This window comes from Typopeltis vanoorti, chromosome 18 (assembly GCF_054136105.1).
Source record: "Typopeltis vanoorti isolate ZY-2024b chromosome 18, IOZ_Tvanoo_1.0, whole genome shotgun sequence".
Classification (NCBI taxonomy): domain Eukaryota; kingdom Metazoa; phylum Arthropoda; class Arachnida; order Uropygi; family Thelyphonidae; genus Typopeltis; species Typopeltis vanoorti.
In genome coordinates, this window is record NC_143566.1 from 78,641,732 (window position 1) to 78,660,084 (window position 18,353).

Genomic DNA, 18,353 nt, shown 5'->3' on the forward strand with positions numbered 1-18,353 from the left:
TCACCTGTAAAGAATTCAATGAGTTTATAAATCATACACTTTTGGTAGTGTTTTTTTTTATATTTTTATACAAGCTGAAATGCATGCAATGTTGCTGTATAATTACTGCAACTGAATGTAATCTGATTGAATATGATAAAGTCAGGAAATACAGTAGCACAACCAAGAGAGGTCTGAGATCTGATCTATCAGTATAGATGGGTAGTAAACTTTCTGCTCTATGCACATTAGATAACTGCTAATAGATGGATAATGGAATAAGAGACTTTCTTAGTTGGCACAGTGAGAATTTGCAGGAGGGAGTGCAAACCTGCCATGGAGAAATGCTGTTATGTTCAGTGCAGGTAATGTCAACATTCATGCCAACAGCTTGCATAATCTCTTTAACATGCATACCAAAGGATGGGTGGCAGTGTGTTGTGTGTGTAATATTGAGCCTCCAAATGTAGAGATAAAATACTAGTCCACATAAGATGTTCTGGAAGAGACTGTTTTTAGGACATAGTTGAGAGGCAACTGTTTTGGTCGAAGTGACAGAGGAAGTTCATTTGCTTCGACATAAAAACTATGAATGGGCAATGTGTGAAAAATACTGGTAGTGACTCATACCCTGATTGAAACATCACAGGATGCTCTGCCTTGCAGAACTTAGACTCAGAACTCATAATTCAACTTTGAATATATAAATGTGCTAAAGGTGAAGCAATGAAGATTGATCTACATCCCATTCAGTAGAGGATAAAGTGCTAAGGAGATTCACTGCTGTCTTGCACTTTTTTCTTAGTTGATGAAAGTGTGTCAGGAATGTAAGCTTGCTGTTCAAAGATGAGTGCTAAGAACTTATGAGATGAGTGTTAAGGACTCATCTTTGACAGAAAGCTTATATTCCCATTGAAGATGAGTCCTAAGAACTTGGATAATACTTTGCCTAAATTCTTAACTCTGGATTGGGTGAAGAGTGCATTTTTAATAGAATTTCTTTAATTTATCTCATAATTGAAGGACAATTTCAACAAACAGTCGATTGTGCCTCTTTATGGACTCTTAGTAATGGGTTAATCATTTTCAGCAGGAAAAAAAGTGCTGAAAATGATTAACCCGTTACTAAGAGTCCATAAAGAGGCACAATCGACTGTTTGTTGAAATTGTCCTTCAATTATCCTCATGTTACAAGATCAAAAGTGAACCGTGAAGTCATCAACACAGAAAGCATTGCCTATCGAGGGGAAAGTTGTTCACTGAATGAATTAATTTTGACACCAAAGACTGTTACATTAAGACAGAGGGGAAACAGCAAGGTAACTTTAGGAAACAGCAAGTTGATAGCGATTGATTTTTCCTCATTTATTTTTTTTTTTTTTGCACTTCCATTAAAAAAGGGAGTTAACTGGTTTCTTTTGTTGGTTTAACAAAAAAATTAGAGAACCAATGGTGTAGAAGAAACCAAAAATATATTACCATGAATAATTGGCTGAGATGCTGTCTTTTCCATGCATAGTATCTCATATTTTATGGAAAGACTATATTACACAAGTTGCAAGGCTCTACTACAGTGATACAATCTTAACAAGAGTGAAGGTATTCATTTATCTCAACTGTGAAAATTGTTTTGATCATGTAGTCATACTACCTTCATGATCACTTGTCTTCAGACAAGTGATTATGTGGTCTTGACATCAGGAGGCTACCAGACATGCAAAATTTTCTGTTAAGAAGGGGTATGGTACGGAACGGCAACAATGCTTCTGATAGTGAACACTAATAGTGATATTCTGAAAAAATCTGGGAAAAAATACCTCACATTGAAAGCGCCTCATTATGTAGGAAGTCATTGAATCCTGAAAATCTCCATGTCTACCCATCCTTTAAAAAATAAAAATAATAATAAAAAAACTTTCTCTAGGTAATTCATTCCTGGGTCTTTTACGTATTACTGGCAAAGTGCTTTTTCTATTTCTCAAAGCTGTGAAGTATACTTTGGCAGATAATTTAGTTAATAACAGTCAAGCATGCTATCAAAGATAAATTTAAGTTTTAAGATTGTAGAATGATGTTTACAAAGTGTTAGACAATCAATGTGGTAAATAGTGTAATACTGAATTTTAATTAGAGTCCTGGTGCTATAGCAGATGAATGGGGATTTCAATTCAATAGAGTCAGGTATAAAGTTTTGTATGTCCAGAGAGAATGAAATACATCTTATTATACTGGTGGAAGTGCACTTGAGGAGGTGAACTATGCCTCTGAGGCAAGTGTATTTATATCTGTTAATTGTGGGGCTGTTCTTTGGTCTGCTTGTTATATATGTAATATGAAAAACTGAAAAACTCTGCCACTACCATGAAGATAAAAGTGCATAAAGTTCAGAAGAGAACATGAGAGAAGCATATCCTATACATGGAGACATGCTGCATAGAGAAGTAAAGGACTAAAAAAAAAAAAAAAACACAAAGTCATCTTGAGCAGCTGTATAAGGGTATTTTGAGAAGAATAGAAGCACTTTCTATTTGTGCACTTGCCAGAAGACTGGCAAGTGCACAAATAGAAAGACCTAATGATTAAGAGTAGTGATATTGAATGATTGATTTCAAGGTGAAGTATAACAAATGTTGTGATGCGCAGAATGGGAGTATGAGTCATGATGATTCTAGTAACTATGGAGGGTTAGAAATAATATTTTTCTAAAATACATGTATTACATGTATAATGCATGACAGAAATGTTAGCATTATTACATCAGTATACACAATAAACAGTTCTTACCTGATATTCGAATAGAACCAGAATTATATATAGCTTCCTCAGGAATTTCCTTTACTGTTACTGATACATTAGCTTGAACTTCTTGAGTGTGAACACGATCATGAACAAGAAATCGTAAAAAATAAGTCCCGCCACTAGTTACATTTTTCATGGTAATCATTCCAGTATCTTTGTCCAAATCAAAATTTGGATGAATTACATTGTTTTCCCAATAAAAATTTTTATCTGGTAAATCCCAATCATCAAGATCTTCCACGTGAACACGGCCAATGGGTGTTGGAGGAGATTCACCTAAGTCAAAATACAAATGTCATAATTATATTTATCATGCTATCGATACACACATTAAAATATTTAAAATTTAGAACTATTTAAAATATTTTTATTTAATCAATTTAATTTTCACAGGATGGGAAAACCTCTTAAGAAGGGTTATGTATCTCAGTCCACAAGGATGAACATCTACATTTCTCAAGTGCATTAAGACCAAGATGCACATCAAGGTTTGCAGAACTCAGCATTTTTGATAGAAGGCATTTCACTGAGATGTTAATGTTGAATCACTTTGAGCTTTCTTTCTACTGCATTCAATTTTACAGGAGAAAGTCTAATTAAGTATGATAAGGTGTTGTTCCAGGCTGTCAATGCACTTTCCAAGATTTAAGAACTGTTTCATTATAAAATGGCTGGATGGTTAAGGTTGGTTAAAAGTTTGAGTGCTGATTTATCTATCTTTGCACAACTATCATGTACAATGGCAACAAAAATCGCACAGAAGGCTATTCTTTCTTTTCAATCATGTCCAGTTACAGCTATGGCATTTCAGAGCTTCAATGGTCTGTCTGTGCCAGTGAGACCCAAAGTGTTCTGTTGTGGCTCAGCTCTGTTGCCATAATCTCTTTGTACAGTAGGTATTGAATCTCCATATGGTGTGCATGTGCACTTGCTAAGACTGGAGAGACTCAGAGTACTTATGTACTTACAGGTTAATCTAGAATGCTTCTGACCCACAAAATCTTTTGTTGTACTTTCATTTTATTTCATTTTATTTTAGAAGTTTAAGAAAAATTACTTTTAACCTTTAAAAACAATCAAATAAGAGAATACAATTTCCAAGCAACTAGACTGCCATTATGGATTATGTTACTCATTTACCTCAGTTCTATCAGAAATAATAATAATAATTATTATTATTATTCAGGCCTCCATGGAGTCAAAAGACTCATCGCAGGAGGTTGCTCTTAGGAAACACAAAGTCTATCATACCACTCCTTAAACTCATTGACCGAAAATAACAGTCATCAATAGCTTATTCAATACATGGGAACCCACCAGTCAGTCAGTGACAACCAATATGGATTCTTCCACTCTTAAATCTACAATAAATCTCCTTGCCAACATCACTCATCTATAGACATTAGCTACTGAAAGGTTTGTGAACCAAATATGGTTGTTCTAGACATCTCCAAGGCATTTGATTGAGTCTGGCACAAAAGGTCTTCTTAACCAACTGCTATGATATGGTCTACCACCTACTTTTTGCAACTGAATCATAGATTCTTCTGGGTTTGTTCACTAAGAGTCATGGTAGATGGCTTCCTTTTTTCAGATTTCCCCACCAATGCCAGTGTACTCCAGGGATCTGTATTAACATCCCTCTTCTTTTTATAAATGACCATTTCTCATTAACCTCAAATCCTGTCCATAGTTTTGCTAATGACAGTATAATCTTTATTCCTTTTTTTTTTAGTTAACAAATCTTGAAATCTTGCAGTGCTCAAAAATTCCCTAATTATAAGATCTTCCATAATCAATGCATTAAACACCAATCTCCTAGGCAAATGTTAGTAGGGTGAGTTCAACTCAACTTCGAGCCTATCTCGAAAATAAATAAACATGTAGATTTAATGTAACAAAAACTTCTACATGTTTCACTGTTGACTGTGATATCTTAGAGAATAAGAAGCATCCTTAACAAGAGAGTCTTCTAGGTAAGGCATCAAGGCAGATGATAATTCACTTCCTGATGTTCTGCAAAAAATGTGTGCATAAAGGCCATATTCATCTTTCCTTTTACAACTGACATTGAATTCTTTTTATTTATCAAAAGGAATGCTGTCTTTTGGAAAACATAGAAAATTTCAATTAGCGTGGCATGCTTTGAAAGCAGTTCTAATGTTGACTGTTATACGAATTGTGCTATATGTCATGGAAGATTATTTATTTCTTAGAGAAGAGTAATTTATTTCATAACCTCTTCTAGTAACCATTCCAATGAATTGGTAGAATACGAATTGCTATATGTCATGGAAGATTATTTATTTCTTAGAGAAGAGTAATTTATTTCATAACCTCTTCTAGTAACCATTCTGATGAATTGGTAGAACAGAAGATAAAAAGTGAGGAAAAAAGAAAAGAAAAATTAATTATTCCTAAGGTCAGTTTTTAAAATTATGATAATTCCTAAAATTTACTGTGGATGGTAAAAAGTGTTGGCATGGAGATATATTCTCATTTTTTAAAATTTAATATTATTATTTTTTAATGTAGTTTCCAGCCACCAAAGGTTTTTGTAAACCTATAGCACATTCATACTGTGGATGGGCTAAGATTTTTTTTTATTTTTTATTTTTGTTAATTACATATACATGTGTGTGTGTGTGTGTGTGTAATATTTTTTTTTTTTTTTTTACATAGTCTAGAAACCCTGCTCTTTAGATCAAATATGGATTTTTTTCAAGCCACTTCCGGTCTCCAATAAATGGGGCTGTGGTCTCTTGTTGGGAAATTAGATTCATCTCCAATCTGACAACAATCACACAAACACTGTCCATTGCAGAATTCACACGCTCAAGTGTGTTGGTTGGACAGCAGATACAGGAACTATTCAACTAACTAGCTGGCTGCAATGAGTTGGCTTCCTACAGACTTTAATGATATTTTTATGATACTTCTAATGCTTATTCAACTTTGTCATTGACTCTGGCTACATTATATGCAAAAACAAACTTTACAGATAGAAAGCACTTCAATGAGAAGAGATCTTTCTTCTGCACTGGTGATCATTTATCTTGAATACTTAGAAGGAATTCTTTTCTCCTCCAGACAGCCTCATCCATCCTTTTGGGTATGCTATGTAGTCTTTGCCATCTGGACTTATCACAAAGATACTTTAACAGCCATTCTAGCAAAAATAAATAATCTACATCTCATAAATTTCACAAGGAAACAGAGGACTATAAACTGGACTTCTTAGATATCTTGCTGTCCTGTTCTCCTTCTACTTCAGCTATTATCAACAATATCTCTCCTCCATCTTCCCTGAAAATATAATACCCTTTATATAATAGCCCTGTAACTATGTCATTTTATGTCAACCATGTCTCAGTGATGCCTACAATTTGTGGCCAAGTCAGACTGACCGCCATGAACTCCTCTCCTTTATTTCCGATACATCTAGCATTCATGTACATGGATTTACATATAAAATATTTCATATAGCTCTACATCAGATATATATATATATATATATATATATATGATGTAGAGCTATATCAGATTATATATATATATATATATAACAATAGTCTAAGAATCAGAGAAATACATTTTAACACACATTCATTCCTCCTCCTCTAAATAATAATTCCAGCTGCCTTTACTGATTACACAACCAAAAGTATGTAACTTATTTATTAATTATAGTAGAACAAACTTACCTTTGAAATTATATACAAAAATGCTTTTGCTGCCTGGATGCATACGATTATCATTCATATCCCCAATAATTACAGTTAAGGTACTTGTTCCAGTCATTGAAGGTGTGCCACTGTCTTTTATAATAATAGGAACCAGATATTCTTTTTGCTGTTCACGATCAAATCTTTCTTTTGAACTTACAATTGCCATTCCATCTCCATTAGCTCCAGCTGTTAAAATAGAAACATGAATATGAGTGCAAATAACTCAGCATCTTTTAAAATACACTGGGATTATTAAAATAGAGGATATTATACATCAATATTTTGTAGCCATATATATATATATATATATATATATATATATATATATATATATAAACTTAAGAGTTTTCAAAATTTACCAGAGAGCTTATGAGAATTATAACTTTTGGCCTCAGAGTTGCCTTGATAAGCATAACTTAAAGACAAGCTCTGCCCACCTATATGTTGAGATTTTATTAGGGCTTAAATCAGGTCTCAATGGCCTGATAGCTGTTTCAAACTGTTAGTTCTCATCAGAGACCAGGCAATTCAATTGATTCAAATTGCCAACTTCCAAAAACTTATGAGTGACTTAAAAGGTCTCTCTCAAGTAGCAGCAAAACTGGATTTCTTATGAATCTCTGCACTCTGCCCAATCACCAAGTTGAACTTCAACTGGCACAATCAAAAGAAAGTACAGCTACTGCGCCAAGCCTTTGCTCGGCGAAGCAGCAGGCATACTTGTATAACGCACAAGTTATACAAGTCTACTGTTCTTTTCAGAGGCTCAGCAGAAAGTTTAAGAGAGCAAAAACTCTCATTTAATAACTTAACAATCCAATATCAGAAAATTATATTTATCATAAGCAAACCGATGTAGGTGCATAATCAATTACTGAAGTATGGAGCTGAAGTATAGGCTTTAATTTGGCATAAATAAGATATTAAAATGAAGGATATTATGGATCTATCCATGTTTTGTAGCCAAATATAAAAAGAAACTTAAAAAGTTCAAAAATATTGATGGATCCATAATATCTCCCATTTTAATCTCTGATGAGAGCCAAAGGTTCAGAACAGCTGTCAGGCCAGTAAAGCCTAATTTAAGCATTAAATATAAAAGGTGAACATAAGAGCTCCTGGACACAGCTTGTGTCTTTTAAGTAGGCAATTCTGATGCCAATGATTATTATTCTCATAAGCTTTCTGGAAATTTTCAAAACTTTTAAGTCTCCTTTTTATATTTGGTCACAAAATATGGACAAATCCATAATATCTTACAGTATCCAATTTAATGTCTTACTTGTGAAAAGGTTAAGCCTTTTGGCTCTATACTTCAGTAACATATTCAGATTATTTATCCTTTATTATTTAAGATATAATATTACAGGTATATCACCAATTTTCTGGCACCTCCCTTAGTCCAGACAAAGTTATGAGAGTGCACTTGAAATTTTCACAATAACCTGACTAATTCAGTGGGCTGCCAGAGATAGTGTACTGGGTGTGCAAACACTTGCTTAATTATTTACATCTGCATTTGATGGACACCCCTCAGTTTTTCTTAGTGTATTTTGCTTATGTTTAACCCTATCTAGGGATTTTAAGAAAGGAACAGTTTACATTGATAGCGATATTAAGTGCAGACGAAATGTCCGTATCCACTTGCTCTGTATCATTTAGACTAATGCACTTCATTTAATCACTTAATTCACATTTAAAACATGTTTTAAAGATATGGACAAGGTATAATCAGTGGGGGAACAGAGATGTACTGATGAATTGTTATTAATGATTTCTGTTAGTGTGACAAAACAGCTAATTCAGCAAGGTTATCGAAGCAATGGCCTGAAAACTGGTGATGTACCAGTATTTACATTTATGATTATTAATCTATTCTGTCAATGAAGTTTTTACTTTCACGAGGTCAGTATAATCAAAACAGTAGTCAAAGATTTTGTTGAATGAGAAAAGTCACATTACAATTATTTTCTACAGCATTTCCATAGAGTCAAAGACTCATCACTGGACACCCAAACTAGCCATTATTCACATAATACCTATCATTTGGTCATCTCATCAGAGGATGTAATTATATATAAATGAGGTGTCAAATCATCCACCAATTAGTGAGAATGACCATGAGGTGATTACTTGGGTGGTTGCCAGCAGTGTGAGAAATTCTGTGAGAAAAGGGTATATGTGGAACTACAAGGGGGTGATTATGAAGAGCTCAGAAGACAGCTTGTGGGTGTAGCATGGAATGAGGAGTTAGCTGGAAAAGAGATCAATGCAGCTTGGGGGATTTTCAAAGACTATCTAGTAGATACAATGTCTAAGTGTATTCCAAGGGTGAGAAGGTTAAATAAGGTAGGTGTGAGATGGATGAATAAAGAGATTAAGCATGTGATACAGAGAAAGAGGGCATTGTGGAGGCAGCATAAGAGAAGTGGAAATAACCAATTCCATGAGGTCTACAAAGACCAGGCAAGGAGGGTGACTTGGTTGGTGAGGATACCTAAAGAGAGGTATGAACAGCAGTTAGCTAATGAAGCCAAAAAGAATCCTAAGGCGTTCTTTCGATATGTAGCCAGCAAAAGAAAGAATCATTATGGAAGGATGACACTGATAGGAGAAAATGGTATAAAGACAGCTGTTGCAGAATGTGAGGTGTAGATACTTAATGAACAGTTCATAAAGATCTTTCAATCTTGTGAATGTGACTTCATGAAGAGATTGAGAGCAGTTGATGATGGGGAGGAGAGACTGACTGTAGGTGAGCAAGAGGTGTATGAGGAGGTGAGTAAACTAGATGTTAAGAAGGCTATGGGACTTGATAATGTATCACCACATATTCTGAAAGAATGTGCCAGGGAGTTGATATCTACCTTGACATATTTTTTTAATACGAGTCTTGCACTTGGTCAAGTTCCTAAGGAGTGGAAGGAGGTCAAGATTGTGCCACTTCACAAAGGAGGTGATTAAACTCAAGGATCAAACTATAGGCCTATCTATATGTCAGGTTTTGTGATTAAGTTGTTGGAGAAGCTTGTGAGAACTAGGATCCAGAGTTGGATTGACAACAATGGTATTATCTTTGATGGACAGCATGGATTTGCTAAAGGGAGGTCATGTTTTAGTAATCTACTTACTTATTACAATAAAGTGACCACTTCCTTGAAGAGGGGAGAAGGATACACAGAAATATATTTAGATTTCGCAAAGGCTTTTGATAGAGTACCTCATGATAAATTGATACTCAAACTAGAGCAGATGGGGTTGGATATTAGATTAGTGCATTGGATTGGAGACTGACTATTTGATAGGTATCAACAAGTTGTGTATGGGGGAGCGATATCCAAGAAAAGGAAAGTCACTAGTGGAGTGCCTCAGGGGTCTGTTTTGGGGGCATTACTGTTTAACTTGTAAATTAACAATATAGGTGAAGATTTGGATTGAGATATTCAGTTGTTTGCAGATGATGCAAAGTTGGGACGAACCATGAAGTGTAGTGAAGATGTTGTGGCCTTACAAGAAGACATGAATAAATTGAGTGATAACACGGAAATGGAGATGCGAGTTCAATGTTACAAAATGTAACGTTTTAAAATTTGGAAAACAAACAAAGATGGGATGCAGAGTTTATGCTTGGTGAGAATATATTGTTGGATGCAGAAGAAATAAGAGATCTGGGGGTGATAGAGGATAAGGATCTGAAATTTAAGGGACACATAACCAAAACTGTGAAGACAACACAAAAGCTTTTGGGAATGATGTGGAGGACACTGACGTGTAGAAGTAGGGAAATTCTTGTTCTGTTGTATAAGGCTTTGATTAGGCCACATGGACTATTGTGCCCAGATTTGGTCACCTGGTTTTCAGAAGGATGAAGAGATGTTGGAAAGGGTCCGAAGGAGACTGACTAAGGTAGTTTCTGACCTCTAGAATGTCGAGTATGAGGAAAGATTGAGAAGATGTAATTTGCAGAGTCTGGTGGACAGGAGGAAGAGGGGGGGAGATATGATAGAGAGCTACAAGTTGGTAAGGGGTTGTTATTGGATCAATGCTGGAGAAGTTCTACAGAAAATAATGGGAGATCGGGGGAGAACCAGAGGTCATTCCTGGAAATTGTATAAAGAGGGTGTGAGTAGGGGAGTGAGAGGCAGGTTTTTTTTGTGCAGAGTTGTGAGTGATTGGAATGCCTTGCCTGAGAGTGTGGTGTCTGCAAAGAGTTTGAATGTGTTTAAGACACGGTATGATGAGATGTGTGTGAGATAAAAGGACCTCCTAGATGAGTCTTTGACTCCATGGGGTCTTGTTTAATAATAATAATAATAATAAGTCTCCAAGAATTGATTCACTGACAAAGAACTCACAACCAATTCTGAATGCTCATTAACCACATTCCAAGCAAAAAATAGTCATCATGCCTCAATGATGGTAGCAGCAATTCTGTGTAGTTTTTGGATTAAATGGTGGAGATAGAGAGTTGTAGAGTGTTCTTGCTAACTTCCTTTCCTTTCATGTATTAAAAATTTTCTTCTGTTTCAATCATATAAAATCCCTTTACTACAAGTTTCAATCATATCCCCTCTTTTCCATCTATCAACTAGACCTTGCAACTTACAAACCTTCAACCTATATTCATAGAGAATACTCCATAGACTTGTCACTGTCTTTGTCACTTGCACATCCTCTTCATCAATTAATCTTCAAGGAACCTAGGTGATCATGTCTGCAGCAATCTAGATCTGACCTTATAAAGAATGATAATGACCTCCTTATCTTTGCTCATTAAAGTTTTCATCGGCATCTAGGTAAACTTAGGCCAATGCCAATATGTCCTCTAAACTTCAACTTCCTGTTGGTAATGACCTACAGATTCATAGCATTATCAATTTCCTGCAGTCCAGCCCCATCAAAGTAGTATAAGTCATAATCTTTTCATCCCAAAATGCATAATACCCTGCACTCTGCTACATTAAACAGGCAACTGTTATTCTTTTCCCATACTGCTAATCTATTTAAATTATCCTGCAGAATGGATATTTCTCATTAAACCACCTTCGGTATCATTTATGTACAAATTAAACAGTAATTGGAACACATACCAAGCTCTGTAATGCACACAATTTACTGACACAATACACTGACTCAGCCTTTGTTACTTTGACTGTAAATGCATGCCAATTCACCAACAGAGCTGTGTTGCACACTTCTAGCCAACCACCATCTCCTGGATTCATCTTCCCTGTATACTACTCTTTCATTACTGTCCATCAGCTGCCATCATCATCATATCTACTCATCCATCCCACTCTAGGATGGGTTGAGTCTTCCCCCCCCCCCACCCGAGGAGGATTACAGCTAATTAATGAGGTTGCCACCACTCCTTGCTGCATCCCATAAGGGCAGTATTTGTGCCGGCAGCTCACGGGGACTGTTTGCCTGTTCTGGGAGACAAAAAACTCAGTTTCTGGGTGAAAAAATCCCATGATTCCTGTCAGTGATGTGAGGAACCTTTATCTGGTCCCTTTCGACAAAGAGGTAAGTTGGTTGGGTCTCATATGGAGGTTCAGCTGCCATCTAATCCATTTATTCAATCTATTTACCTTACATAGTTCCATGCAGCATCCTGTCAAATGCATCTGCAAAACCATGATCAGTCTATAATTTGCTACTTCTGTCTAGGAGCCTCCTTTTGTGTAATGGAACTATTTTCCCCTCCTTTTCTCTTGGGACTAGAGCTTAAGACCTACATCAAACACTCAGAGAAATTGATGCTTTGCACTTTGCACATTCTCATAATATATAGGCTAATATCTCATCGAATCTCAAGACCACATTTTAACTAACATTCTGCAATATCTTGAGTACCTGAAATTTGTATACCTCTAATCTCATATAGTCCATGCAGTTAGCCTAGTGGGTATGCACTTCACAACCATATGCTTGGGGAAGGAGTGTCATGGTTCGATTCCCATCATCCCTCATGATGTGAGGAGATTAAGGATCTTTCTCAGCCATATCCAAGTTAGCTGGTCTTGGGCATGGACAGCAGGGTTTTCCCCGCCAGTTTATCTGGGATTTTTCATCCCGAAAGCAGGCAAACTGGCCTCGTACACACACTGATACAGTCAATACATACTTATTCCCTCATTAGGAAGGCTCAACCAGTCTAAAGGGCGGTCAAGGAATGAGGAGAACCCCACACGAATAAATAAAAAAAAATTCATATAAGTCCTCATCACATGTGGCACATATCTACAGCTGGATGGTACACACCTGCAAGTGATCAACCAATAGCTGAACTATTTCAGCTGCTTCTGTTACTTGCTCACCAGAAGCAACTGAAATGATTCAAGTGGGATCCATTTATGGAAGAATGACTTGCATAGATGGAAGTAAGTCATCTTCCTTTTAATCTTCATGTAGCAAAAGAACCCAATGGGTTTTTCTATGGACTGATCAGCTAGTTTCATCTTATAATCTGATTTTCCTTCCTTACCATACCAGTCACCCCCCCCCCTCTTGTTTTTTGTATATCTCATTGAGCTTATTGATCACTTTTCTCCTCAAGCTTAATGATGCTACTCATCCATCTAATTCTTACCTGATTTATCCTTCTGACCTTGGGTATACAGTCTGATGCTGCTTCCATCAAATGCTCCTTGATCATCCTCCCAAGCACTTGCTAACATCTTTCCCTTTCAGATTCTTATGTCATGGTACTACTTCATCACAATTTTTCATAATCTTCTGCTCTGTAGTTAGAAATATCTCCTTAACTGAAAATTCCAAATGTCTGGCAGCCTTCCTAGTCAAGAGGCATGACCACTCTTTCCTAATCGGATGTAATGTGCTACCTTGGTTATAGAAAAATTCTGATACTATTGGCAGGTCCACCACTCTTGAACCCTGAATCCTTTCCATTACATGCTATCTCAGGTAATTATCTCTTAGTAGTCATATAAATTCCATTTCCTTTCATATGATCTATTCGTCATCTGCCTTGTCCTTACTGTTGAATTTTCTCATAACAATTAAGAGAAATGAAGAGATCTGTGGATATGTATGGAGGAGTGAAGAACACTGGAATGAATGAATGATGTCTGTATGAAAGAGGTAACGAATGACACAAGAGTGGTGATGTATGTAGATTTGATTATTAGAGGTGGTGAATGAGAGGAAGCATAAGGTTTGTTTTCCGAGGTAGAATGAGCAGAGTGATTGAGAATTTGGACATGAGATGTAAGTGATCGAAGAGATGGTAGTGGCAGGAAGATGGTTGGGAGGTCGTTGACAAGAAAAAAGATAATATACTGTGGTAGCAAAGAAGGAATTCAGTGTATTACCCAGGTAATGAGCTGAGACAAAGAGCAAAAATCACGAATAGTATGTTAGCAGAAATGTATGAAGAGAAAGGATTGCAGTTTGTGAATGTGTGGCACAAGTTTGAGGGATGAATGGAACTAAATAAGAGTGATGGACAGCATTTAAGTGGCTTTGGTATGAGTCATCTGAAGAAGTGGTTGCTAGATGGAAGAGTAATCACTGCAGAGTATGGATTAGAGCAAGTAAACAGTGATGCAGAAGAGTAAGATAGGAAGGATCAAGCAGGTACTTATGAATGGAGAAGAAAGTAACACGAGTTCAGAGAAAGTGAACAGGACTGCAAGACAGAGAAATGAGGTGAGGGTGTCAGGGAATAAAGTATGAGAAACAAAATAAGACTTATTGTTAAACTGACCATAGATTTTTAATTCGTACGTATGTTCGTACAATATTGCCTACCGGTTTCGCTAGTAACTGACTAGCTTTTTCAAGGCTTGCAACAGTACAAAAAAATGATAAATGCAAAAAAGGTTGAAGAATACAAAAAAACATTAGTACCTGTTAGGTAGCTAAGGTAACATGTTCATGTGATTTCTACTCAGTATCATGAACATGCGTTATATGCAAATGCATAATATGATTATTCGCGTACTGTAGTTCTGTTGAACTGAGGGAATTAATTAGATGTTTCCAAGTATCGTTCAGTATGGCCCCTTGATTTCTGTTTAGGTTGCTGCCTGTATGTAGCACTACTGCTGCTTCTTTAAATAATTGATGTCTGTAATCTTAGTCTACTTAGGGCATAGAATTGTTATTCCAGTCTATAGTGTGGTTCGAAGTTGAAAAGTGATGTGCTAACCCAGAGGTGATCGTTCTGTTGTTCAGTTACTAGCGAAACCGGTAGGCAATATTTGTACGAACATACGTACGAATTAAAAATCTATGGTCAGTTTAACAATAAGTCTTATATCTTGTAACATTTTATGACCAAAAATATGTATAATTTAAATAGTCTAATGAAACACAAAGTACGGTGCCTAGAAAAGGAACATTCCTAAAAAGGTGGAGGGATTTCTCTATCATCCCTGAATTCCTTATCATCAAAGGACATATTCAATCCATACAAGAAAAAAGAATTTACCAAAGGACTTCATTGGCACTACTCAAGAGAAAGAATCGAACACATCAGGTAGGAATTGAATATAAGTGATGTTAATTGCCGCAACTATTTTGATGACATTTCTAATAGTCTAGATTACACAACCTGAAATAATATAGACCACATGATAGAACAGAGCTACAAAAAAAAATTTTTCAGTTAAATAAAGCCGAACAAATTAGAAAATTTGAAGAACTTTATAAGAAAAAATACCAGACACACAAAGCCCTCCCAGATAACAAAGTGATTTTCAACATGTCGAAACATGAATCAGACTAAAGAAAGGTTTTAACTTTTCAATCACTCCAAATTACATTCCTAAAATGGACTTTATGTGTGGAATTGAAAAAAGTCTCTACCCACTACCACAAGTTGTAGCCAACGATATTAGATTCCAAAGCACGATCATCCTAGCAACAGCAAAACAACCAAAACTGAATGCCACTCCATATGATAGAAAAGCTATTTGGAACTTGAGGAAGAACAAAGCAATAATAATAACTAAAGTGGACAAGGGGAATGCCACCATCATCCTAAACTCAAAACACTATTTCACGAAGATAAACGACTTACTATCAGACAGTTCCACATACAAAATTCTCAACAAAGATCCTACCATGAAGAACCATAATGAGACAAACTTCCTGATCCGTAACATGAATACTTGGCCTCAAGAACTAAAAAGAAAACTTAAATCCTCACATCTCATTACTCCTGGACTGTATGGGGTGCCTAAAGTGCATAAGGAAGAAGTGCCACTTCGTCCGATTGTAGATGGCAGGTCCTCCCCCACTTACCTATTGGCTAAGCACCTAGCAAACTTAAGGGAAAAATCAGACAAACAGAATCCTAAATAAAAATTCTCAACACCTTGTTGACAAACTCCAAAAACTGCAGGCATAGACTTCTGTGGCTAATTGGTTCAAAAGATATATTTCAGTGATTACACCACATTTTTTATTATTCAGTTATACAAAATAATACTGAAATAATAGTTCCTGACAAGTTTCGTAAATCGTACGATTTACATCTTCAGGGGTAAATAGTATAATTTAAAGTTTAAACAAGAGAATTAATAAATACAAATCATAACAGTCTGGCTATTCATAAACTCAAATAACAGAATGCAGATATAAAACGTTATTGACGTTGAACAATACTGGACGATGTCACGTGTTCTTGTTCTCGTTCATACTGAAATATATCACTGAAATATATCTTTTAAACTCAAAAACGTGAAGATAACACAAACAGACATAATGGCCAGTCTAGACGCAGTATCCTTGTTCACGAATGTACCGGTAGAAGAAGTCATGAACATTATCAAAGATCTCTTCCCTGCTGATATTACAAAGATATTCAAACATTGCCTACAATTAAATTTCTTCAAAGTTAATAACAAGGTATACAAACAATTAGAAGACCTAGCCATGGGCAGCCCTCTGTCACCACCATGTGCAGACCCTTTCATGGAGAAATTTGAAAATGAAATCTTCACCAGCATTACTCCTAAACCTTCAATATGGTGGAGATATGTAGACGATATCTTCATCATATGGCAAGACAACATGGAAAACCTACATATGTTTGTCAATAGAATCAATGCACTTCACAATAAAATCAAATTTACTCTAGAAGTAGAAAACAACGAACAGCTACACTTCTTGGACATACTAGTTAAAAGACAAGGTAACAATATCAAACTGTCCATTTACAAAAAGCCTACGGACACTGGACGATATCTACATTACTCTTCAAACCATCATAGGTCACATAAACAGAGCATCATCCACATGTTGAGAAATCAAGCTAGAAACTTCATCTCCTATGATGAAGTCTAAACAGAACTGTCTTAAATCGCTATAACACTATCACAAAATGGTTATCCTCGAAACATCATCAACAAATTTCTATACAAAGATAACCAACAAGAAAGAACAGTCTCCCAGCAAATTTCAACAGCAGTCATCCCCTTTATGGGTTCAATTTCCACCAAAATTGCAGGATTGTTAAAGGCCCATAATATTAGGGTTGTATTTAAACCAACTACTAGCATCAGACAGGTTCTAAGATCTCCTAAAGACAGTGTTCCAATTTATAAATATCCAGGTGTGTATAATATTCCATGCACGTGCGGTCTTTCCTACATTGGACAAACTCCGAGAAGCCTGGAAATAAGACAGAAAGAACATGTTTGTGATGTAAATCACAAACAGAACAATCACAACAGAACAATTGCCTCCAGGTTAGCACATCACTTTTCAACTTCGAACCACACTATAGACTGGAATAACAGTTCTATGCCCTATGTAGATGAAGATTACAGACATCGATTATTTAAAGAAGCAGCAGTAGTGCTACATACAGGCAGCAACCTAAACAGAAATCAAGGGGCGATACTGAACAATACTTGGAAAAATCTAATCAATTCCCTCAGTTCAACAGAACTACAGTACGCGAATAATCATATTACGCGTTTGCATGTAACGCGAGTTCATGATACTGAGTAGAAATGTCACGCGAGCATTTACCTTAGCTACCTAACAGGTACTAACGTTTTTTTGTATTCTTCAACCTTTTTTGCATTTATCATTTTTTTGTACTGTGCAACCCTTGAAAAAGCTAGTCAGTTACTAGTGAATCCGGTAGGCAATATTGTACGAACGTACGTACAAATTAAAAATCTATGGTCAGTAGATTTTAACAATAAGTCTTATATTTTGTAACATTTTACAACCAAAAACATGTATAATTTAAAGTATGAAAAAAGTATGTTGGAAGAGAAAATCAATGTATGAGTAGACAACAAAGGAATGGGATAGTGTGGGATGTGGGGTGAGTCTAAAGAGGATTCTTCAGATAAGTAATGAGAGAGAGAGAGGGAGGGAGAGGAATAGCTAGGAGGGAAAAGTACAAAGGAGTCATCTGCATGAAGCAGAACATGCTACAGGCTTAGAAATGAATTATGCTATGTTTGTATAAAAATACTATAAGCATCAGAAATACGGGGGAACAAAATAGTTGCATTGATTGAGTTAATTCATCCCAAATTGTTGGAATATGTGAAACATGGTTGGATAAGGACATTTTGATGGGAATAGAGATGAAGGGATTTTAATGTTTTTCGTGAACACAGAAAAGGCAAAAAAGTACAGTACTGTGATGATAAAAAAGGAGTTGTGACCAGGCAAGGTAGAGATGTAGGGAGAAATAGTGGAAGTGGGTTTGAGTCAATATGGCATGAAGCAGGGAAGACAATGAAAAATTATTATTATTATTATTAACATTTGACCTCCATGGAGTCAGAGACTCATCGTGGGAGATACACACTATTACACACAATGCTCATCCAACTGTGCCTTAAACTGATTCAA

At 36.0% G+C, this 18,353-nt stretch overlaps 1 protein-coding gene across 11 annotated transcripts in view; it reads right to left on the reverse strand.

The window, feature by feature from the left end:
• CadN (neural cadherin) overlaps positions 1 to 18,353 on the reverse strand; it is a 1,238,426-nt gene that overhangs the window by 206,424 nt on the left and 1,013,649 nt on the right. For all 11 annotated transcript variants that reach the window (XM_090407912.1, XM_090407911.1, XM_090407917.1 and 8 more), the window contains 2 exons: positions 6,483 to 6,692; positions 2,764 to 3,054 (listed from right to left, as the gene is read on the reverse strand). In XM_090407912.1, coding sequence (XP_090264038.1) covers positions 2,764 to 3,054; positions 6,483 to 6,692 — 501 coding nt within the window. The remainder of the gene's footprint in view (positions 1 to 2,763; positions 3,055 to 6,482; positions 6,693 to 18,353) is intronic.